The sequence below is a fragment of the Oryx dammah genome, unplaced genomic scaffold, assembly GCF_014754425.2.
Source record: "Oryx dammah isolate SB20612 unplaced genomic scaffold, SCBI_Odam_1.1 HiC_scaffold_19, whole genome shotgun sequence".
NCBI lineage: Eukaryota > Metazoa > Chordata > Mammalia > Artiodactyla > Bovidae > Oryx > Oryx dammah.
Window position 1 is genome coordinate 42,335,722 of NW_024070203.1, and position 26,345 is coordinate 42,362,066.

At 39.0% G+C, this 26,345-nt stretch overlaps 1 protein-coding gene across 1 annotated transcript in view; it reads left to right on the plus strand.

The window, feature by feature from the left end:
* Positions 1 to 1,030: 1,030 nt before the first annotated feature.
* DNAJC5B (DnaJ heat shock protein family (Hsp40) member C5 beta) overlaps positions 1,031 to 26,345 on the plus strand; it is a 66,093-nt gene continuing 40,778 nt past the window's right edge. The window contains exons 1-2 of the mRNA XM_040261307.1: positions 1,031 to 1,102; positions 8,499 to 8,626. Of these exons, the coding sequence (XP_040117241.1) occupies positions 8,508 to 8,626 (119 nt within the window). The 5' untranslated portion in view covers positions 1,031 to 1,102; positions 8,499 to 8,507. The remainder of the gene's footprint in view (positions 1,103 to 8,498; positions 8,627 to 26,345) is intronic.

Sequence of the window (26,345 nt, forward strand, 5' to 3'; positions counted from 1 at the left end):
AGGGAGCCCTTGGTGCACTGTTGATAAGAACGTAAATTGGTGCAGCACCTATGGGAAAGAGTACTTCAAAAAATAAAAAAAACTACCACATGATTCAGCAGTTTCACTTCTGGGTATTTATCTGAAGGAAATAAAAACATTAACTCAAAAAGACACCTGTACCTCCATGTTCATAGCGGCATTTTTTACAATAGCCAAGATATGGAGACAACCTGTGTGTATCAGGGGATAAAGAATATATGGCAGAGAGCACTTAACCATAAAAAAAGGAAATTCTGCCATTTGTGACAACATGGATGGATCTTGAGGGTATCATGCCATGTGAAATAACTGAGACAAATACCATATCATCTCACTTACATGTGGAACTTGAAAATAACCTGAGCTCACAGATATAGAGATCAGGTTGGTGGCTGCCTTAAGCAAAGCGGGGGCGGTGGGGGCGGTAATGTAGCAGTGGTGACAGTTGGAGGTGGTCAAAAGGTACAAACTTCTAGCTACAAAATAAATATAAGTCATGAAGATGTAATGTATAGCATGGTGGCTATAGTTAATAATACTGTGTTGCCTATTGAAAGTTGCTAAAAGAGAAGATCTTTAAAGTTTTCAAGAGAAAAAAATTTATAACTATGTATGGTGATGGATGTTAACTAGACTTGGTGATCTCTTAGCAATATATATAAATATTGAATCATTACATTGTACACCTGAAATGAATTAAATATGTCAACTATATCTCAATAAAAAAAAATTAAAAGAACCCAGTTTGCATGTCAGAGGATAGCCCATTTTCTTGATTGACAGTTCTGGTGGAAACCTGGAGGCAGTTTCATACCAGCATTTGGTTGAGCCCAGCACCAGCTGACTAATGATCCAATTAGATACACAGATACAGCATGTATTTTGGTATCACTGGGTATGCCTTGTAATGGCAACCTTTAAGTTCATGCATGTTTTATTCTCTCTCTGTTGTGTTTTCCAGAGGGATAATCTATTGGCTGATAGAGTAGCAAATCAAAAGTAACTCGACGCCATTGATTCGCTTAAGCTCGTGTGGGAACAATGGAAAGAGGCAGCTACTTACTCTGAAAGAGTGGAACAGGTATGAAATAGTTCCTTTTGTTGCTGCCTTTCTTTATCTCTTTGCACACCTATTTCCAGACCAGTTGAAAACAGCAGTGGTTCCTGTTTGAAAACACAGGATCGGAGTTATACGAACAGGTACTGGGGATTATTTGTGACATTCCAAGTTGTCTTGTCTTAAGGATGCTGTTTATATAAGTACCAGTGCAGTCAAGAGGTAATTATTTTTCAATAACAAATTGTAATCACACTAGGGAAAGTTAATACTTTAAAACAGGCTTAGCATTTTGGATGTGTGTTTAGCTTTAAGATACAATGCTCTCTGAATAAGATCTTGCTCCAATAAATAGATTTCTATAGAGGGTTTACAGATGTAATAAGAAATGGTAAAACATGTTGGTTTCTCCAATCACAGCCATCAAAAGTGTTTTTACTGTTTAATGATCTAATCTCCTCTGCCAAGAAAGGCAGAGTCTGATTTTTTTTTTCCATTTTCAAAATTCACATAATAGATAGAGGTGAAACTTCTTTTATTCTGAAGGAAACATTTCATGTCACCATGAAGATTTTAGCACAGCATTTGTAGGACTCCTCGAGTTAGTACCTTTAAAATATGTGCTTATTTTGAATTGGATGTTTGTCACCATTGGAGCACTGAGCCTTCTTTCAACTGTATCTTTATCAAGAGACAGGTGAATGTGGTTTGGTAGTGACTGTTCAATGGTTATGATATTCATGGATTGTAATGCAGCTAGGTGACTCAGATGGTAAAGAATCTGGCTGCAATGCAGGAGACCCAGGTTCAACCCTCTGGGTGGGAAGATCCCCTGGAGAAGGAAATGGCAACCCACTCCAGTATTCTTGCCTGGAGAATTCCATGGACAGAAGAGCCTGATGGACTACAGTCCGTGGGGCTGCGAAGAGTCAGACACAACTGAGCGACTAACACAAATGCAGCTAGAAGGTAATTTAAGTTCAGAAGATTAAGTATCATATACCTATCATGATCAAAATTAAATTACTTAATAACTTTACATAATAATTTTTTCTCCATTGGATAGTATAGATGAGAGACTATGAATAAATAATAAAGACTTGAATTTTACATAGGAATATGAGCATTCAAAAGGCTAAGAGAAAGAACTCATAAAAATTATATTTTATATAAGGCATTAAACAAAGGTATGGCTCCATTACTTAAGTTTAAGGAGAGTTTTCAGCAGATGTTTGAACTATTGCCCTGCAGTTAGTAGGTTCTTAGCATAATGTCTTTATTTTCACAAATTGAAACAAGTAAGGGTTTCAATGTATTGCTCTATTGAATTTGACACTAAATGTTATCTACATTAATAATATATGAAGAGTCTGGTTTCTAGCTCACCAAGGGCACAGAAAAATAACAGGTTGTTGTTTGACACACAAAAAAGCAGACGTGCAGTCTTTGTGTTCCTTTCTGTTTCCGTTTGTAGAATAAGCCAACTACTAACAACACTGACCAACTGTTGACCAACTATCTTTTCTTAGATGTTGTCTAAAAGAAAATAATTTGATATTTTGGGAATAGGGCAAAGAAGGTGAAACATAAAATAATCAAATTTCAAACTCTCTGTAACAACTCATTCTCAGTATTAATCAACCCACAACATAAAGCCATCAGCTACTGGATTTCTTTTTTAATTTCATTTATTTTTAAAATTTATTTAATTGGAGGCTAATTACAGTATTGTAGTGGTTTTTGCCATACATTGACATGAATCAGCCATGGTTGTACATGTGTCCCCCATCCTGACCCCCCCCCCACCTCCCTCCCCATTCCATCCCTCAGGGTCATCCTAGTACATTGGCCCTGAGCACCCTGCTTCATGGATTGAACCTGGATTGGTGATCTATTTCACATATGGTAATATACATGTTTCAAAGATATTCTCTCAAATCATCCCACCCTCACCTTCTCCCAGAGTCCAAAAGTCTGTTCTCTTTTATATCTCTTTTGCTGTCTTGCATATAGCATTATCATTCCATCTTTCTAAATTCCATATGTATGCGTTAACATACTGTATTGGTGTTTTTCTTTCTGGCTTACTTCACTCTGCATAATAGGCTCCAGTTTCATCCACCTCATTAGAACGGATTCAAATGTGTTCTTTTTAATGGCTGAGTAATATTGCATTGTCTATATGTACATCTAGGTTGCTTCCACATCCTAGCTATTGTAAACAGTGCTGCGATGAACATTGGGGTACATGGGTCTCTTTCAGTTCTGGTTTCCTCGGTGTGTATGCCGAGCAGTGGGATTGCTGGGTCATACAGCAGTTCTATTTCCAGTTTTTTAAGGAATCTCCACACTGTTCTCCATAGTGGCTGTACTAGTTCACATTCCCACCAACAGTGTAAGAGGGTTCCCTTTTCTCCACACCCTCTCCAGCATTTATTGTTTGTAGCCTTTTGGATAGCAGCCATTCTGACCGGCATGAGATGGTACCTCATTGTGGTTTTGATTTGTATTTCTCTGATAATGAGTGATTTTGAGCATCTTTTCATGTGTTTGTTAGCCATCTGTATGTCTTCTTTGGAGAAATGTCTGTTTAGTTCTTTGGCCCATTTTTTGATTGGTTTATTTTTCTTGTATTGAGCTGCATGAGATGCTTGTATATTTTTGAGATTAATTCCTTGTCAGTTGCTTTGTTTGCTATTATTTTCTCCCATGCTGAAGGCTGTCTTTTCAGCTTGCTTATAGTTTCCTTCATTGTGTGAAAGCTTTTAAGTTTAATTAGGTCCCATTTGTTTATTTTTGCTTTTATTTCCATTACTCTGGGAGGTGGGTCATAGAGGATCCTGCTGTGATATATGTCAGAGAGTGTTTTGCCTATTTTCCTCTAGGAAAGCAACGTAGATTACAGTGTGATTAGATTTCTCAACAAAGAGATGATTTGAAAAAAAAAAAAACATAAATGAAAGCAATAGCCAGCTACGACGTCTTCTTGGGGGTGAGTTTCTATGTATGGAACTATTCGAGAGATGGAATCTGCCTTCTTTTTTCCACTGGGGAGAGGAGTGTGCAAAGAGATGGCCGTGGGGCAGGGAAGGATGAATCCCAGATTGTTTCCAGGACTATTTCAGCCCCCAAGTAATCCCCTCTCTTGTTCCACACCTGCAATAATTTTAGGGGGCAACCTTGGGGGAAAATAAGGCCCAGTCAAAATTGAGAAATTGTGCATATTTGTGCTTTGTTGAAACTGAGTTTAGGACAGTCTGTTGATTTATGAGCCATGGCATCTCTCTTATTTCATGAGATAGATGATGAAGAGTGAACAGATTTTATTCCCTCAGTTGAAACTCTTTCTTTTGAATGCTGAATATAGAGTAAAATACATAAAGCAAAGGTATTTCTTTTATCTCTTAGCTCTCTTGAATAGCTTTCTATAAATTTCCTTTATGAAAATGTCTTAACCCAGATTTACCACTGCTTCTTTTATCCATAGTAGTAATGTCTACATAACTGAATCTGTTTGGTTTGAATATCTTAGTGTGTGTGTGTGTGTGTGTGTGTGTGTATTCTGTTTGTAGAATAAGCCAACTACTAACAACTCTGACCAACTATTGACCAGCTATCTTTTCTTAGATGTTGTCTAAAAGGAAATAGCTTGATCTTTTAATTGAGGTACATGACACTAAGCAATGTTGGTTGACCAGAATCTAGTGAAGCTATACTCAAAAGAAAACAATGTATATAAATTTGTGTATATGGAGGAATTTCGCTGGCTCAATCCAAGGAAGAATTAATTGACAAACTGTGGGAAACAAGGAGCTGCAAGGGTACCCAAACCCCATCTAGGTTCTATCTCCATCTCTTGCTCCTGCTCGTCCTTGGCAGGTCTGTTTCAATCTCTCTCCTTTCAGGCCAGCCAACAATACCCAAAATTTACATTTGACAGGTTTTTACCATGAGAGATTGTTCCACATCCAAAAAAATAAAGAAACTTAGGGAAGGACTCTGACTTGGCTTGGGTAAGGTACCTACTCCTGGTCTAGTTGGCTACAATGATCTCTGGTCAGAAGGCCCCAAAAGGCATTTGTTAAGTTGGCTTGTCCTGTGGTGTGCTTAGCTACTCAGTCATGTCCAACTCTGTGACCCCATGGACTGTAGCCCACCAGGCTCCTCTGTCCATGGGGATTCTCCAGGCAAGAATACTGGAGGGGGCTGCTATTTCCTCCTCCCAGGGGATCTTCCTGACACAGAGATCAAACTTGCATCTCTTGCATTAGATGACCATCTAAGGTCATCCAAGTTGGCTTAGATGACCTATAACTCCATATTCTACGGTCTTAGGATTTGATTCATATTCTTAGTGACTTGGGGATCTTGCTACCCAGTGAGATCTTACAATCTCAGAGACAAGTATAATTACTGTGGTTTATTCCTTGCCGACCAAGTCACACAGAAATCTCTACTTTCCAAATCCCATTCATTCATGGCAAGTAGTGTGACCTGTCTGTCTGCCAGTTGTCTCCATTTCTGGGAGCAGTTAGGTAAAGTGTAGGGCAGAGTATCAGTGTCCTGAGTTAATATGTGAGGTGGCAGCAGGAGAGAGGGGACAGGAAAGGAAGTAGGGAGTATGTCAGGCAATTTTTCCTTCAGTTGTGAATACTCAGCTGGGCTGTGGTTCCAAGAGAGGGCTGAGCTGCAGACCTGGAACACAGGGGTGAATGACCCAGCCCCAAGTCCTGAATTGTTTATCTGCTAGGGAAACTGTGATGGAAGGCGAGAAAGGTAAGGTGGAGCAGTAACTAGAATATGTGTTATGATTTACTGCATGGCTGCCAGTCAGTTTGAACATCTGCTAGATTGTTTGTGTGGGTGTGCTCAGTCATGTCTGATTCTTTGAGAACCCTTGGACTGTAGCCTGCCAGGCTTCTCTGTCCATGGAATTCCCTAGGCAAGAATACTGGAGTGGGTTGCCATTTCCTTCTCCAGGGAATCTTCCTTACACAGGGATCAAACCCACCTCTCCTGCATTGGTAGGTGGATTCTTTACCAATCAGTGCCACCTGGGAAGCCCAGATTTTGTTTGTGCTAAGTCACTTCAGTCGTGTCTGACTCTGTGTGACCCCATAGATGGCAGCCCACCAGGCTCCCCGTCCCTGGGATTCTCCAGGCAAGAACACTGGAGTGGGTTGCCATTTCCTTCTCCAATGCGTGAAAGTGAAAAGTGAAAGTGAAGTCGCTCAGTCGTGTCCGACTCTTGGCGACCCCATGGACTGTAGCCTACGAGGCTCCTCCGTCCATGGGATTTTCCAGGGCAAGAGCACTGGAGTGGGTTGCCATGTTTAGTGGCAGGCAAAATTAGAATTCCTCCTCTTGTTCTTGTGTGTACCAGACACTAGGAACTAGGGCCTCTCTGGCCTCTGGAAGCTCGACTTGCATGGACAGCTAACTGAAAGGAGACAACATAGTCATGCCACCAGATGAGGCTTTATCCTTGGGTTGTTGTCCTTGTTAAGTCAGTTTTTTCCTCAGTGCCTTGGGGTCTACAGGATTTTTGACTGAGGTCTGACTCTCTTCAGCACCAGCTTCCTTTTCTCCTCTCACGGAGCTAGATGCTCACAAAAACATTCTGAAGTTCTTTACACTGTTCTTAATTGAATTGCGTAGGACCACAAGTGCTTGCTGTGCCATGCTGGAATCTCAAGGGCCTCTAAGACCACTGGAACCCACCAGGCAACATCCAGAAGGCTCTGTTCTTATCTTTGTTGGTTCAGTCTAGTCTGGTGGGAGCAGAGCTTGAAGGTTGGCTTCAACCAAGCCCACCCGTCCCTGGGATATGCCTGTTTGGGTCTGCAGCTTCACTGTTGTCACCAGGGGCTCCTTGTGTAGAACATGAGAGTCTCCCCAGCCCTGACACCATCTCCTGAGCCCTGGAACATTCATTCATCCACATTTATTCATTCTTACAGCACTTGATGCACAAAGCCCAAAGCTGGAAGACAGATGATAATTTTCAAGGAACTTCTGGTCAGAGGAGCTTGAAATCTAAGTAGTTTTGTTTTTTATCTTGTTTTGTTTTTGTGATAAAATATAACAGAGTTTACTATTTTGTTTTAAAGTGCACAATTCAATTACATGAAGTAAAATCGCTGTGATATTTAACCATCACCATCGCCTGTTCTAGGTACTCATATAAGAGGAATCATATACAATATTTGTCCTTTTGTGACTGGCTTATTTCACTTAATGTTTTCAAGGTTCATTTTATTGTAGCATATGTCAGAATTTCTTTTCATAACAATAATATTGCACTGTATTTATATACCACATTTTCATTTATCTGACTTTTATGAATAATGCTGCTATGAACATTGGTATCTTTTAAATATATTAACTCATTTAATTCTTATGACAGCTCTATGAATTTAAGTACTTTTTTGGTCTCCAATTTATAGATAGGGATAGTCATGTAGCTGGTCACGGCAAGGCCTATATTCAGACCTATAGTCAGAATGCCGTGCACACTCTGAATTATACACTGTGCCTCCTTTAATAGAAATAGTTCTTTAAAGTCAATATGTCCTCGGTACATCATCTGCATTATTTCTAAATCCTTAAGATGCCCTTATGATGTGGGCTTTATTATCCTCGTATTCCGAGTGAAGATATTAGGTTTGGCAAGACTGCATGATGGATGCAGGAATGCCCCAGTGTGTTTGCCTCTCTGTGCTTCCCCCACAGCCAGAAAACAGCAAAAGGCAGCGCCATGGGACATGGGGCAGCACAACCCCTTCTGTATAGACCACAGGGAGAAGAGTATCTTGGATATAGAACTCATGAGCACTGTGGGGGGACTCGGTACCCCATAGTTGCAGAGATGGTCTAACCAGGCTCTCAGATGAGACTAGGAACATTGTGTTTTGTTTTGTTTTTGATACTTACAAAATGTTGGGGTTTAGTTTTTTGTTTGTCTTTAAGAACTCATACTCTAACAATGGCTACGCCGATAGAGTCAAAGTTAAATCGATGATTATTTCCATTGTTGGCTACATTTGGAAAAGATATTTTAAAAAGGACAAATTCTAACCAAAGAAATCCTGACAGAAAAAAGTCTACATATTACATATGCCTGACCTGAGAGGATCAGTTTTTAACAACTCTAAGTTAGCTGGCTATTTAGATAACATCTTGCTTCTATTTAGCCATGTGGACAAAGCCATATTCCATTGGCATGACTGCGTGTAGCCCTTAGGATCCTGACCTGAAGCTCTGGTGTTGGCTTCCCTAATCCTTTTCTCCCCTCCTTTCTCAGCTGACACAAAGACGTACTTCAGATCAACATTTTACAAACACTCAGAAACAAACTCTCTTCCCTTTAGAGATCCGGCATGCATAACCTTCACAGCCATCTCCCTCTTTGGTTTTGCAGTTTGAGAAAATGGCATGTAACGTACCTAACCAACGACAGCGGACAATGTCAACATCTGGAAAAGCTCTGTATGAAATTCTTGGTCTGCATAAGGGAGCATCAAATGAAGACATTAAAAAGACCTACAGGTACAGAGGAAGTTCAGTGATGGCACTTCTTGTACTACTAGTGATAGCTATGTTGTGATTGGTGAGTTTCAGAGACATAAGCTTCCGGCTGAGGCCTGGTAATCAGAGCTTTGGAACTCATGTTCCATTCCCTATTCCACAGCTGAGCAGTTGGGAACAGAGAAGCATGATGCTGATTTTATGAAAGAACTCTCCTGTGATGCTGAAAGGTAGTCTTGTGTTCTAATGTTGTTAGAGAGAGAGACAGACAGACAGACACTGCGAGTGACCAGGAATTGTGCTTAACTGACATGATAGCACGACCACACACGGCAGAGGGTTTTAAATAAATAAAGGGGGCTTTCTTGCAGTTGCTGTATTGTGCTATGCTTTTCAAGTCTTCCATTTTGATCTTTCATATCTGATCTAGTTCCAACTTAGCTCTTGTTGGGGAAAACTGAAATAACTTTCTTAAAAGCATCAAGGAATTTTAAAAAGGATTAAGTATAATTATTTTGCAAAATTTGGAAATTACTAAAAATGAAGATAATAACATTTATCCATATCTTCACCTCTACTGACAATCACTGAAATTTTTATTCCAGTCTTTTAAAAAAAATCTCAATAATACAACCCCAACCTCTCGGCCTCTGGTAACCACCAGTTTGTTCTCTATATCTGTGAGTCTGCTTCTTTTGTGTTATATTCACTAGTTAATTGTATTTTTTCACTCTTAAATTTTTTTCCAGATTCGCGCCTTTTATATTTTAGGAAAACAATTTTTTTCTCTGTTTTATTTAATTTTTTATCTTTATACAATTTTTAAAGGTTACTTTCCTATTTACACTTACTACATATTGGTGATATTCCCTGTGTTGTACAATACATCCTTGAGCCTACATTCAGTAGTTTGTAAGTTGTAACTTACATTCAGTAGTTTGTAACTCCCACTCTCCCACCCCTATACTGGCTGCAAGTATCTTTTTGAATCAGAGATTTTGATTTTTTTCGGATACATACCCAGGAGTGAAATTACAGGGTCATATGGCAGTTCTATTTTTAGTTTTCTAAGAAATCTCCATACTGTTTTTCACAGTGGCTATACCAATTTATATTTTAAAGAGGATCTATCGTGAATATAGGTGCTGTTTAATATTGTGATTTTTAATGCCTGTAGCCTAGGCTATTCTGTAACTTAATTAATTTAATGTAAGCCATTAAAAAATATTTTAACTTACTTATTTGGCTGCAGTGGGTCTTAGTTGTGGCATGTGGGATCTAGTTCCCTGACCAGGGATCAAACTGGGCTGCCTGCACTGGGAGCGCAGACAGCCACTGGACCACTGGAGAAGTCCCATGAGCTATTTTTCAACATGTAAATTCTTTTAATTTACCCTATACTTAATATCCTTGTACATAAATGGTAATCATATTTCCAATTATTTCCTAACTTACTGAAAAATAAAACTGTGCCTTTAGAAGAAAAATGAATCAAAAGACAAATGAAAGTTTCAGATTTTAATCAGTTACTTCTTGATTTGACCTTGATTTAGGAAAACTTTTTTTTTTTTTTGCTGTATGGAAGTTTAAAATCTTTAAGTAGGCAAATTTGTTAGTCATTTTCTTTATGGCTTTTGCTTAATCTGTTGTGGTCAAAAAGCCTCTCTCGATTATAATATTATAAAAATATTTAACCATTATCTTCTTATAGTACATTTATAATTTTGCTTTTATATATTCAATCTTTGATCCATTTGGAATTTATTTTGACATGAGAAATGAAGGTAGGATTCCCAATTATTTTTTTCTTAAATCACTAGCCCACCAAAATTTATTGAATTCTCCATTTTTATCTACTGATGGAAAATTCTTTGGCTTTGGATTAGAACCTTCACCATGTGGTAAGCTGTGGGACCTGAAATGCCTTCAAGAAGCACATGTTGAAAAATAAATGACAGTTGTGAAAACTGCCATTTGGACCCAAATAGTTCTGTGAAATGGTATATTTCGATCAAAGTCAATATCAAACTTCTAGTTTACTTAACTTAATGTGCTAGAAAAGTCTTTTCTGTTTCATTGCTCCCTAGAGTTACCCAGGAGTGTGGCTAGAAGCTGTTTGGCTTCCTGTGCTTAGATGTCCTTGGTGAAAGGTCATTAAACTTGACCTTTAAGGCTCTGGGCTGAGACATTGTGCTGGGGGTGAGACTAGGAATCAAAGTAAATGCACAATACGTATAATAGCTAAAAAGATGCTTCCCAAATTGGGAAAAAAAGTGATGCCTAACTATAAGTTCTAGAACCCACTTTACAAATGTGACTTTTAATTGCCTTTATTTTGTAAACAGAAATTTCAGGTCATATCCTAATTAAGGCACTAATTATGCTGAGTAGTTTGCAAGTTTAATCATTACAACCTAAAGTCTCTTCATGTAATCAGTGTCTTCCTATTAATTTTGTTTTAATGTCATACAAATATTATTTTTTCAGCTGATTAGGATACTAGTATGCTGCCAAAAGTCTCTCCTTCTAACTAAATTACACATTTGTATTCTGCTAGTTATTCAAAATGTATGAGCAGGCTGAAAAATCCACTGAGAATATTATTCTTATATTCAGGGATCTGGATCAAAGCAGTGACAATACAGTGAAATTAAAAGTCAGTGAAGTTTAATAAAATTACCAACTGTTGAATCTATACACTGCTTGACCTCTGTTGTAATCCTTGGTTGTGCTCTTGAATAAAGTTGAGCTAGAAATTTTATTTTGTTTTTGAATACATAATATATTCACCTGATTAACATGAGATCACATAAAATGAAAGTGGTGGTTGCTCAGTCGTGTCAGACTCTTTGTGACTCCATGAACTGTAGCCCATCAGGCTCCTCTGTCCGTAGAATTCTCTAGGCAAGAATACAGGAGTGGGTTGCCATGCCCTTCTCCAGAGGATCTGCCTGACCCAGGCATCAAACGTAGGTCCCCCACATTGCAGGCAGATGCTTTACTGTCTGAGCCATCAGGGAAGAACACATAAACAGGCATGCAAGAAAAAAGTCTCCTTCCTACCTCGTATCCCCCAGGTTCCCTCCCCAGGAAAACAATCCCCTGTGTACCCTTCCACAGAGAGATCTTACGCCTATATAAGCATACACAGAGACCTCCTGGTCTAGGCAAGATGGTATAGGCTTGTCTCTCCCAGTTCCTCGTGCTAGACATGACAAAAAGCTTTGGAAACAACTCAAGAGACAAAAAAAGAGAGCCTTCGAAAGGTAGAAGGAAGAAGAAAAGGGGAATTAGTTAGGGACCACAGGAGCAAAGGAACAGCACTGTGACAAGGCCTCTGATGACTCCACATCTAAGAAAAGGTAAGCCAGGCCTGGCCTTTCCTGGCACCCGCCATAGCAATGGAAGGCAGCCAGGTGGTCCTACACTCCCTCCAAACTGAACGGGAGCCCTGCCAACAGCTCTAGGCAATCTCCACAGAAACGGGGACCCACTGAATGTCTCCCAACAACAGCCAGACAGGGGACTTTCCCCAGCCTGAGACTCCCCTCTCTTACCAGAGACCCCACTTTACAGGGGAAATTAACACCAAGGGATTCTACCACAACAAACACCCACCCCAGGAAGTGTTTTTGTCTCTGCTCCTGGAGATTCTCTTTCCTCACCTAAAGGCACCAAGACACCCAGACTGAGGAGGCTCCTTTCCCTTCTTCATCTAGAACCAACAAGCACCAGTAGGGGCCCCAGAGGCAGGAGACAGACCAAGCTGACCAAAACAACACCATAAGGGTCTGAAAATTAGATTGTCATTGGAACCACTGACCACAAAAGTAGGCTAGGACCTGCAAGCTAAGCTCTAACAAAGTGAATGACTGTTAAAGTAAAACATTTAAATAGGACCCAGAGGGGCTTCCCTGGTGGTCCTGTGGTTAAGAATCTGCCTTGCAGTGCAGGGGACTCCGATTTGATCCCTGGGGTGGGAAGATTCCACATGCCACAGGGCACGTAAGCCCATGTACCACAACTACTGAGCCCATGCCCTAGGGACCACGAGCCACAACTGCTGAGTCAATGCATGGCAACTACGGTAGAGCTGGTGCTCCACAACGAGAGAAGGCACAGCAACGAGAAGCCGGCACACGGCAACTAGGGAGTAGCACCCACTCACTGCAACTAGAGAAAAAGCCCGGACAGCAACAAAGACCCAGCAAAGTCAAAATAATAAATAAATAAATAATTTTTAAAATAGTGTTTTATTTTAAAAAAAATAGAAACCAGGGTCTCATAATAGCCAAAGTGTCTAGATTAAAATCACTCATTGTATACAAGGAAAGAAGGAAATCCCAACTTGCATGAGAAAAGATAATCACCTTACTCCCACACAGAGATGAACCAGTTATTGGAATTATCTAGGTATCCCAGAGTAACCATCAAAAAAGATTCAATAAGCAATTGCAAATTCTCTTGAACCAAGTGAGAAAAAAAAAGAAATTTCAGCAAAGAAATAGAAGTAATAAAAAGAACCAAATGGAAATTAAAGAACTGAAAAATTATAGAAATAATACAACTAACTGGATGAGCTTAGTAGTAGACTGGGATAACAGAGAACAGAAATCAGTTGAGGGCAGATCCATGGAATATATGCAAGCTGAACAGCAGAAAGAAAATAAACTGAAAACAAACAGTCACAGGAAACTGTGAGGCCATTAACCAAAGAGCCAACTTTTATAGCACTGGTGTCCTAGAAGAGGTGGAGAAAGAGTGGCATGGAATGAATATTGAAAGAAATAATGACTGAAAATTCCCCAAATTTGGCAAAATATACAAACCTATAAATCAAGAGGTTAAGTGCATCTCAAATAGAATAAATCTAAACAAATTCATGCCAAGATACATCATAATTAAACCTTTGAAAACTAAAGACAAAGAAAATATCTTAAAAGCAGACAGAGAAACTATATAATACCTATATGGGAACAGTAATTCAAATGACAGCAGATTTCTCATCTGAAATAATAGTGACCAGAAAGAAGTGATACGATAGCTTTCAAATGCTTAAAGAACTGTGAATTCTATGTCTGGTGAAACTATCAGTCAGTCAGTCAGTTCAGTCGCTCAGTCATGTCCAACTATTTGTGATCCCATGGACTGCAGTTTACAAGGCTTCCCTGTCCATCAACAACTCCTGGAGTTTACTCAAACTCATGTCCATCGAGTCGGTGATGCCATCCAGCCATCTCATCCTCTGTCATCCCCTTCTCCTCCTGCCTTCAATCTTTGCCAGCATCAGGGTCTTTTCAAATGAGTCAGATCTTCGAATCAGGTAGCCAAAGAACTGGAGTTTCAGCTTCAGCATCAGTCCTTCCAGTGAATATTTAGGACTGATTTCCTTTAGGATGGGCTGGTTGGATCTCCTTGCCGTCCAAGGGACTCTCAAGAGTCTTCTCCAACACCACAGTTCAAAAGCATCCATGCTTCAGTGCTCAGATTTCTTTATAGTCCAACTCTCACATCCATATATGACCACTGGAAAAACCATAGCCTTGACTAGATGGACCTTTGTTGGCAAAGTAATGTCTCTGCTTTTTAATATGCTGTCTAGGTTAGTCATAGATTTTCTTCCAGGGAGCAAGTGTCTTTTAATTTCATGGCTGTAGTCATCACCATCTGCAGTGATTTTGGAGCCCAAGAAAATAAAGTCTGTCACTGTTTCCACTGTTTCCCCATTGATTTGCCATGAAGTGATGGGACCAGATGCCATGATCTTAGTTTTCTGAATGTTGACTTTTAAGCCAACTTTTTCACTCTCCTCTTTCACTTTCATCAAGAGGCTCTTTAGTTCTTCTTCGCTTTCTGCCATTAGGGTAGTGTCATCTGCACATCTGAGGTTATTGATATTTCTCCTGGGAACCTTGATTCCAGCTTGTACTTCATCCAGCCCAGCGTTTCTCATGTTGTACTCTGCATATAAGTTAAATAAGTAGGATGACAATATACAGCCTTGAAGTACTCCTTTCCCTATTTGGACCCAGTCTGTTGTTCCATGTTCAGATCTAACTGTTGCTTCCTGACCTGCATACAGATTTCTCAAGAGGCAGGTCAGGTGGTCTGGTTATCCCATCTCTTGAATAATTTTCCACAGTTTGTTTGGCATAATCAATAAAGCAGAAGTAGATGGCTTTTTTGCAACTCTCTTGAATTTTCTAGATCCAACGGATGTTGGCAATTTGATTTCTGGTTCCTCTACCTTTTCTAAATCCAGCTTGAACATCTGGAAGTTCATGGTTCATGTGGTGTTGAAGACTGGCTTGGAGAATTTTGAGCATTATTTTACTAGTGTGTGAGATGAATGCAACTGTGCGGTAGTTTGAGCATTCTTTGGCATTGCCTTTATTTGGGATTGGAATGAAAGCTGACCTTTTCCAGTCCTGTGGCTACTGCTGAGTTTTCCCAATTTGCTGGCATATGGAGTGCAGCACTTTCACAGCATCATGTTTTATTTGAAATAGCTCAACTGGAATTCCATCACCTCCACTGGCTTTGTTTGTAGTCATGCTTCCTAAGGCCCACTTGACTTTACATTCCAGGATGTCTGGCTCTAGGTGAGTGATCATACCATTGTGATTATCTGGGTCATGAAAATCTTTTTTGGATTGTTCTGTGTATTCTTGCCACCTCTTCTTGAGATCTTCTGCTTCTGTTAGGTCCATACCATTTCTGTCCTTTATCGAGCCCATCTTTGCATGAAATGTTTCCTTGGTATCTCTAATTTGCTTGAAGAGATCTCTAGTCTTTCCCATTATACTTCAGGAATTAAGGGGAAAGAAAGACATTCTCAGATTAAGGAAAACTAAAACAATTAATCACTAGCAGATCTACTCAAAGAATGGCTAAAAGGTGTTCTTCAAAAGAAATAAAATGATGAAAGAAGGAATCTTGGATCTGAAAGGAAGAAAGAACATGAAGGACACAGAAATATTGTTGTTCAGTCGCTAAGTCTGACTGTTTGCAACCCTAGGGACTACAGAAATATGGGTAAATACAATTGACTATCCTTCTCATAAGTTTTTTAAATTATATATGATGATTGGTATAAAAATTATGTGTACTTAGTCATTCAGTTGTGTCCAACTCTTTGCGACCCCATGGACTGTAGTTTGCCAGGCTCCTCTCTCCATGTGATTCTCCAGGCAAGAATACTGGAGTGGGTTGCCATGCCCTCCTATAGGAGATCTTCACAACCCAGGGATCCAACCCAGGTCTCCTGTATTGCAGCCAGATTCTTTACCATCTGAGCTACCTGAGAAACCCATGAAAATTTTATAGCACCATCTGATATTCAATGCAATGACTTTTAAAGTGGAGAGGATAATGGGATCTAAATGGGAGTAAAGCTTCTGCACATCATTCAAATTGGTATAACACTGTTATCAGTAGACTGTGATAAATATATACCCAACCACTAAAAAGAGTAGACAAATTAATAGATTCCAAAAAATACTACAAGTAAATCAAGATTGAATCCTTAAAAATGTTCAAATAACCCCCAGGAAGACAAGAAAAGGGAAATGGGGAAATGAGAAACAGAGGAAACAAGCAGAAATCAAATAGTAAAATGACAGACTTACGTATTAGTAATTATATTAAATGTAAATGGTCTAAGAATGTTAAAATTTCCCTTTCTTGTTATACAAATGGTGATGTACTATCAGTCCTATCTTGTGTGTTGCATTCTTTTTTAATATATCTTGGAGATCATTCTAAGAAATAATCAGTTCATAAGGAAGTTTCATTGTTTTCACAGTGCTGTATAGCCATACGGTGAATGAATCCTTTCTCTGTCAATGGATATTTAGGTTGTTTTCCATCAGGGCTTCCTTTTTAAACCAACTTAGAGCTGCTCAGAGAAGGAAACAGAACGTTTTCCATAGTCCCATAAAGGTAGACAGAGGTGGGAAGAGGAGAACTATTTTGGTTCTTATCCACTTTTCAGCTTTCATAAGTCCCAATTCTCAATTCCTGAGCAAGTAGCTAATGGACTCAGCTAGATCAGATGCTCACTCATGAATGCCTGGCTCAGGCTAGAGATCTGGAATCACAAATCCCCACTACCACTTAGCAAGGACTGTGGGATCCAACTCTATGGGAAGGAGAAGTGGTAAGGTTCTCAAAGAGGGGATACAGAGTTGGATGGGAAATTATCAATATCTTTAGCTCTTTATTTTTAAGAGAGTATCATAGACAGAAGCCTCACATATCTCTCTCCGTCCCTTTCTGGGTCTATTTAGAAATCTTTATCCTAGAACTTTTCTGTGAGTAAACCATCTCTTTTCCCCATATCATTGTTTTTCCTGTATTATGAGTACAATCATGGTTTGTTAGTCACCTGATAAATTGGAGCCCCCAGCTCTCTCAAAGGACATCAAGGAGTATGACAAAAGGAAGGTTTCTACTGTGTCAATCCACAATGTACCAAAAGCTCTTGCCTCACTCAGATTTTGTGAAGAGATCATTTTTTCAAAGTGCATGGAGCCCTTTGTGGAAAAGCACAATGAAATTACCAGGTACTATTATGAATGGACAGATACTCTCATTATCCTTAAAAGTCTGAAATTATCCTGCTATTTGGTGCTACTGTTCAAAAACCATTTATCTAGCACAAGGTGAGTTTCTGTACCATGTCAAAAGTGCCACATCACAGAATGAGATTATGCTGTGAGTCTTTTTTTTTTTTTCCAAACTTTGAACTTTTTATTTTATATTGGGGGTATAGCCAATTAACAATGTTGTGGTAGTTTCAGGTTTGTGCCATGAGTCTTATCCAGGGCCTTCCTTATGAAATAAATCTGCTTTTGGTATCATGGAGTGTAATAACTCCTAAGAGTGTGAAGTCTGAAAAAGTGAAAAAAAGTGTTAGTCACTCAGTTGTGTTGGACTCTTTGCAACCCTATGGACTGTAGCTCCTCTGTCCATGGGATTCTCCAGGCAAGAATGTTAGAGTGGGTTGCCATTTCCTTCTCCAGGGGATCTTCCCAACCCAGGGATCAAACTCAGATAATTGCAGGCAGATTCTTTACCATCTCAGACACCATAATTCCCAGGAGTTTGAAGTCTAAGCCTTATTTAATCCAATTTTCCCATAGCTGGGTCATGTCACTTGATCCCAACAGGGTTTCATAAGATGAAGAAAGATTTCCCCCCATTCTCCCACAGCCTAAAAGTCTTTACTCCCCCTTTTTCAAGCTGTCTGAAGAAGACTTACTTGAGTTAATCTTTTAAAGTTCAGATATACCCAAAATAGTTAAGTATTTACCCATCTTTCCCATATTTGCTGCAGCTTTAAACAGACATGCTTTTCCCTCTTGCCTAATTTAAGCAGCACCTCTGAACCAACAACATTTTTGAGTTAGGAAGCTGGTGAAGAAGGAGACAAGACAATAGTGAATGGAAAACTAGCAAATAGAGCCAGCTGTGCAATTTAGAGAATCTAAGTCTTGAGTATTTACAATCTCATCTGTAACTTAAATGGTAGTATTTATTTACACTGATGTGTACACTGATGTGAAGTTACTACATGTGTACTAACTTCACTCATGTGAGGTTAGATAAAAACAAACTTAAGATGGTCGAAAAGAAGGCTGCTTGGTCTCCATGGTGTTTATGGCACAAGAGCCTAACATATGGTTGGCCAACTGGAGGAGAAATCAAAAATTGAGCTCTTTCTTAAGTCCTCAGAGAACCACAGAATCAGAATGAATCATTTGTACGTTAGTACCCGGGTCTCTTTGTCCAAGGATGAGCTTAATTTCTCCTTGTAGACAAGGTACCAAAACCTTGGTTCCCAAGGTACCAGGGACTCAGTTGATTCTTCTGTTTCATTCAACTTCACCTGGAACTTTCTGGAAATTGTCTTCCACCTCTGAAGAGGTGAGTTGCCTCAGCCTAGACTGAAGTGAGGCAAATGGTGTTTTCACAAGAGGAAGGAAAGATTGTCATTTCCATAGAGATCTGTGGTAACCCAATATGTGGTGCTTTTACCCATCTTTATCAGCAATTACAGGTCATAAGAGAGGTGCTTATGAATAAAGTTTAAATGTCAGGGGAGTGCATAGCTAATAGAAGAATTGTAAATATTTACAAGGCAAAGTGATGATTCAAGCTCACAAAATAAATTGAAATTAATCTCTATTGAGCACTAATTTGCTTCCTGAATTCTAAACCTTCCCCTGAAAAGAAGAGTAGCTGAGGCTATGCCAGAGTGCTCCTCCAGGCTAGTAGGAACTTCCCTTCTGTAGCAGATCCTCTTAGTTCTTCCTCTTAGCTGAACTTGATCTAACTTGATCAAGTTGAACTAACTTGATTCTCTTCATTCTTCATGCAGCATCTATTTTGATTATTCCTGGGCTCTAGAATCATTATGATCAATGATTTTTTTCCCCACTCACTCATTCACTCAATACCTGTTTACTTTGAATACTTATTATATTACACTGTGAGAGATGAATATATTTCTATATCTAGATATGTATATTCATCTCTCACCATGATGGAATACCAGCTGAGCTATTTCAGATCCTAAAAGATGATGCTGTGAAAGTGCTGCACTCAATATGCCAGCAAATTTGGAAAACTCAGCAGTGGCCACAGGACTGGAAAAGGTCAGTTTTTATTCCAATCTGAAAGAAACGCAATGCCAAAGAATGCTCAAACTACCGCACGATTGCACTCATCTCACACGCTAGTAAAGTAATGCTTAAAATTCTCCAAGCCAGGCTTCAAAAGTACTGGAAATGAGAACTTCCAAGTGTTTAAACTGGATTTAGAAAAGGCAGAGGAATCAGAGGTCAAATTGCCATCATCTGTTGGATCATAGAAAAAGCAAAAGAGTTCCAGAGAAACATCTATTTCTGCTTCATTGACTACACTAACACCTTTGATTGTATGCATCAAAACAAACTGTGGAAAATTCTTAAAGAGATGGGAATACCAGACCATCTGACCTGCCTCCTGAGAAATCTGTATGCAGGTCAAGAAGCAACAGTTAGAACTGAACATGGAACAACAGACTGGTTCCAAATAGGGAAAGGAGTATGTTAAGGCTGTATATTGTCACCTTGCTTATTTCACTTGTATGCAGAGTATACCATGCGAAATGCTGGGCTGGATGAAGTACAAGCTGGAATCAAGATTGCCGGGAGAAATATCAATAACCTCAGATACGCAGATGACACCACCCTTATGGCAGAAAGCAAAGAGGAACTAAAGAACCTCTTGATGAAAGTGAAAGAGGAGAGTGAAAAAGTTGGCTTAAAAGTCAACATTCAAAAAACTAAGATCATGGCATCTGGTCCCATCACTTCATGGCAAATAGATGGGGAAACAATGGAAACAGTGAGAGACTATTTTCTTGGGCTCCAAAATCACTGCAGATGGTGACTGCAGCCATGAAATTAAAAGACGCTTGCTCCCTGGAAGAAAAGCTATGATCAACCTACAGCATATTAAAAAGCAGAGACATTACTTCACTGACAAAGGTCTGTATAATCAAAGCTATGGTAGTAGTCCATATGGTAGTAATCCAGTAGTCAAGTATGGATGTGAGAGTTGGACCATAAAGAAAGCTGAGCACCAAAGAACTGATGCTTTTGAACTGTGGTGTTGGAGAAGACTCTTGAGAGTCCCTTGGACAGCAAGGAGATCAAACCAGCTAGCCTTAAAGGAAATCAGTCCTGTATATTCATTGGAAGGACTGATGCTGAAGCTCCAATACTTTGACCATCTGATGTGAAGAACTGACTCATTGGAAAAGACCCTGATGCTGGGAAAGATTGAAGGTGGGAGGAGAAGGGCACAATAGAGGATGAGATGGCTGGATGGCATCACCGACTCAATGGAAATGAACTCCGGGAGTTGGTGATGGACAGGGAAGCCTGGCATGCTGCAGTCCATGGGGTTTCAAAGAGTTGGACATGACTGAGTGACTGAACTGAACTGATTTCTGTATCTATGTCTACTGATGGTGCTAGTGGTTTAGTCACTAAGTTGCATCTGACTCTTGTGACCCCCATGGCCTGTAACCCACCAGGCTCTGCTGTCCATGGGATTTCTAGGCAAGAATACTGGGGTGGGTTGCCATTTCTTTCTCTAATGTCTTTTTCTCTAATGCCATTTCTTTCTCTAATTGATATATATCTGTAAATACAAATTTTGTGCCATTTAAAGAGGTTAACTTATAAAGAGTTAGATTTAGTAAGGTTTAAAAGATACATATTAAACAACAAGCAAAACAAGGGAAGCTGTGGTGCAGGGGGATAGATTAATTTGAGCATAGAATTGATATCAATCATTTAATGAAAGTGAGTGCTTCATGCCCTTATTCGTTTCTGTTCCAGACACTATGGTAGGTCCTGGGGGTACAGTTCTAAGCGAACCATGGTCACTGATCTCATGTAACCTAATGAAGGAGACAAGAATTAATCAAATGGTGACAAAAATGAGTGCATAATTACTGATAAGGAGATCTAAAGGAAAAAAGGATGGTTCCATGAGAGTATATGACAAAGCCGATGTGGACCAAGCATTAGAGAAGTCTTCCACAAGAAACTTAATGCAGACTTAATTTTAGGACAAATTATACTAATTTTAGGACAATTTACACTGGCTTACCTGTTGGTCAGCAGTAAAAGAATCCACCTGCAATGCAGGAGATGCTCGTCTATCCCCAGGTAGGGAAGATCCCCTGGAATAGGAAGTGGTAATCCACGTCAGTATTCTTCTGGAACATTCCATGGACAGAGGAGCCTGGCAGGCTATGGTCCATGGGGCCATAAAGAATAGGACTCGACTGAGTGACTAAGTACAAATAAATACATGCATGAAAAGTATAAGTGAATAAATCAGTATAACAAAGCAATGCTTGTTTTCCTGGGTTCTTGAGCAATGGCCCTCAAGCCAAAAAACACAATATAGCAATTGAAAGAAATTATGTAGATGTAAATGTGAAAGCAAGAGTAGGAAGGTACAAAACTAACATTGTTTTCCTCGTTGGACGTTGCTACATCTTTTAGGTACCAAAATGTTCCTTAAATCTGCTTTATGTCTAGCAGTATTCTTGAAACAGAAGCATAAAGTATAAAAGTTTACTTTCAAAGAAATGTTTTCTATAAACTTTAAAAATACATTTTATTGAAATTCATATATGTATTAAAACTATTGATAAGTGATAACATAACTGGAAATAGTTGAATAAGGGACTCCTAAAGTCTGCTCCACCATAAAAACAACTAAAAATCTGAAAGATTTTTCAACTATCAAAAAAACTATTAGAATCAACCTTTTCAGAATCTGGAAACTGTACAAAAGTGGGTGAAGTGAAGTCGCTCAGTCGTGTCTGACTCTTTGCGACCCCTTGGACTGTAGCCCGCCAGGCTCCTCTGTCCATGGGATTCTCCAGGCAAGAATACTGGAGTGGGTTGCCATTTCCTTCTCCAGGGGATCTTCCCAACCCAGGGATCGAACCCAGGTCTCCCACACTGCAGGCAGATGCTTTATCCTCTGAGCCACTAAGTGATGATATCACTGGAAATAGATGAATAAGGGACTTCTAAAGTCTGCTCCACCATAAAAACAACTAAAAATCTGAAAGATTTTTCAACTATCAAAACTATCAGAATCAACCTTTTCAGAATCTGAAAACTGTACAAAAGCTTGTGGCAATTGGGGTGTACTTATTTTTAATTAAGTTGAATCATGGTAAGAACAGTGAATTTCATGGCATTTTAAATTATCCTAGTCCCACAACTTGCTCCTGTGCTCAGTTGTAACCTTGAAAATAAACTGCCTGCATTCATGGTACTCCTGGTACTAGAAGAAGCAGGAAGGACTTCATTTGCAAATAATTGTCATTGGATGATCTGTCTGGTGGCTTTCTGGAAGACCTATTTAAGAGATTTGTTTTATCTCACCTAAATGAAAACTCACCTAGTGCTAAAGTTGCCATGGAAAGGAGTGGGGGGTGAGGGGGAAGGGCGGGAGGAAGGGGATTTGTTGAAAACATTTATGGGCAAATTTGTAGTCATTGCTGCCTGAAGTAATGATAACAGTTGGGGTTAACAGTAGACTCACTAAAGAAACTTGGGAGGAAAGGCTAGGGAATGAGATACTTTGGGTAAAAAGGGCTTTGGAAAACTCTAACATATTTCTGGGAATCTATAAGCTACTCTCATGCTCAGGGCTCTGCATATGCTCAGAAAAGATCCAAGAAAGCCCTATTGGACTCTGAGGGAGAGGGAGAGGGTGGGATGATTTGGGAGAATGGCATTGAAACATGTATACTATCATGTAAGAAACGAATCGCCAGTCTATGTCCGATGCAGGATACAGGATGCTTGGGGCTGGTGCACGGGGATGACCCAGAGAGATGTTATGGGGAGGGAGGTGGGAGGGGGGTTCATGTTTGGGAACACATGTACACCCGTGGTGGATTCATGTCAATGTATGGCAAAACCAATACAGAATTGTAAAGTAAAATAAAGTTTAAAAAAAAAAAAGCCCTAGGGTCCCACTTCTGGCTGACCTTGAAGAGGTGTGCAAGCAGGAAGTGAAGGCTATTATAAGGCACAGTTGTAAACTGCCTAGCTGAGTGCTGAAGGTGTGTCCTAACAGACAAACTCAGAGCCCATCTGCAAAGACTGAGTGATTTTTGGTTCCAAATGTGTAAGAAAATCTGTTTAATCCTTAGCTCTGACCATCAAGCTAATGGAATAGAGACTTCAGTGGCCATACATGACTAAGAATACAGACTTTATAGAACTAGGTCAGAAATGTTACTAAACAACAACTACCACAAGTTAACAACTGAAAACCATAAAGAAGAGAATCTGATATGTACAGTTGCCAGATTATACTATTCAAAATGTCCAGTTTTCAAAACAAAATATTATGAGCCATGCAAAAACAAAAAGCAAGATAATAAGGCCCATATGCAGGGTGAAAAATAATCAATAGCAACTGTCCCTGAGAAAGCTCCAAATTTGGACATGTTAGACAAAGGCTTTAAATAAGCTAATATGTCAAAGGATAAAGAAAATCATATCTGAAGAACTAAAGGAAAGATGAAAATGGTATCTCATCACATACTGAATATTAATAACATAACAAAAATTATATAAATGAACAAAAATAGAAATTCCAGAGTTAGCTGAAAAGTATAATAACTAAAATGAAAAATTCACTAGAGAGTTTAATAGTAGATATGAGCAGGCAGAAGAAAGAACCAATGAAGTTGAAGATAGATGAATTTTTCCACATATACCATCATGCACACCAACATATACATATGAGTCCCAGAGGAGAGAAGAAAGAGAAAGGGGAAATAAGAATATGTGAAGAAATAATAGCTAAAACTTTCCAAATAAAAAAAATTAATCTACATATCCAAGAAGTTCCATAATTTCTAATTAGATAAACTCAAGAAAATCCTCACTGAGATACCTCATAACCCACTGTCCAAAGCCAAATAGTATGTTGAAATCAATGAGAGAAGAATGAATCATCATTTATAAACAGTCCTCAATGAGATCAACAACTGATTTCTCATTACAAACTATGAGGCCAGAAGGCAGTAGACCAATATATTCAAAGGCTGAAAAAATATATGTCAACCAATAATTCTATATTTACCAAAATAATCCCTCAAAAATGAAAAAGAAATCAAGATGTTTCTAGATAAATAAATAACTGTGTCATTAGTAGACTTCCCCTATAAGAAATCCTAAAAGGAGTCCTTCAGGCTGAAATGCAAATACACTAGTCAGTAACTTGAATCCACATGAAGACTTAGTGGACACCAGTAGAAGTAACTTCATAGGTAAAGATAGAAGACAAATTAATCTGTTTGCAATTCCTATTTTTTTCCCACCTGATTTAAAAAACAACTGCATACATCACACAACTCAGCATCAAAGAAATAAACAACCTGATTGAAAAGTGGGTGGAAGAACTGAATAGACATTTTTGCAAGGAGGAAAGGCAGATGACCAATAGGCTTATGAAAGGATGCTCAACATCACCAAGCATCAGGGAAATACAAATGAAAACCATAAGGAAATATCATCTCACACCTGTTAGGAAGATCGTTTTCAAAAAGATAAGAAATAACAACTGTTGGCGAGGACGTGGAGAAAAGGGAATTCTTGTGCAGTGTTGGTGGGAATAAAAATTGGTGTAGCCACTAGGAAAACAGTATAGTGGTTCTTAAAAAAATTAAAAAGAGAACTACCATCTGATCCAGCAATTCTACTTTTCAATATTTATCTAAAGAAAGCAAAAACACTAACTTGAAAGGATATCCATACCCATGTTAACTGCAGCACTATTTATAATAGTCAAGACATGGAAACAACCAAAGCGTCCATCAATGGATAAATGGATAAAGAAAGTGTGGTATATATTCAAGAAAATACTACTCAGCCATGAAAAAGAGAGAAAGCTTGCCGTTTCTGACAACATGAATAGACCTTGAAGGCATTATGCTAAGTGAAAAACTCAAAGACAAAAAGATGTGTGATCTCACTTAAATGTAGAATCTAAAAAACGCCCCAAACTCATGGATACAGACAGCAGACTAGTGGTAACAAGAGGTGTTGGGGCTGCGTGGAGTGAGTAGAGATGGTCCAAAGTTACAAACTTCCAGCTATAAAATGAATTAAGTCCTGAAGAAAAATACAAAGTAAAAAAAAGCAAAAAGAACAGACTTAAATGTTTTAACAGAGATTGAATTGCCATAACTTGATGTTGTATGTAGCTTTGCCATTAATATTATATGCTTAACTATTTACCATAAGGGGAAAAAAAATCAAATAATTAGTAGCATAATAATATTCCAACAAAGCTGTTGAGAAAGTGTTAGATAGCTTTGAAACTAGCAATTCATGTATATGTTAAACAAAACAAAAACAAATTTCTGTCTAAAGTAGTCAAGCTCACAGAAAAAACACAGAATTGTGGCTTCTATAGAGGAGGAAATGGGAAGTTGTTTAATAGATACAGAATTTCAGCTTTGCAAGGTAAAAAAAAAAACTCTAGAGAAAGTAAAAGAAAGAAAGATTTATGGCATGACATGTGAGTTTTTAAAAAAGAAAATCCCTTCACAGATGACTGTTAATACCAGATGTTGAAAACCACTGATTAAACTGGTGGGCAGAGGAGAAATGGGGCTTCCCCGGTGGCTCAGTGGTAAAGAATCCACTTGCAGTGCAGGAGACCTGGGTTAGATCTCTGAGTCAGGAAGATCCCCTAAAGAAGGAAATGGCAATCCATTCCAGTATTCTTGCTTGGAAAATTCCATGGACAGAGAAGCCTGGCAGGCTATAATCCATAGGGTCGCAAAGAGTCAGACACGACTGAAACAACTTAGCATGTGTACACATGGGGAAGAGAAAGAGGAGATAATTAACAGTCCAAAAGTTTGAAGGGGAGGTGAGGACAAAAAAAAAATAGTTTCCTTTTATAAAAAATGATGAATGTGTTTGCTTGCTGAGAAGGAGCTGATGGAGACATTACTGAAGCTACTGGAGTTGGGGGTAGGGATTGATGACTGATGGACCAGGATTTAGGAAGGTGCACAGTTAAACAGATTCTAGAATACACTGGAAATTTTAATTGTAAAAAGGAGAGGTTCTTCTTTTCTCTAAATAAAAGAAGGAGGGAAAGATGAATGCAATTATGCACAAGTATAGAA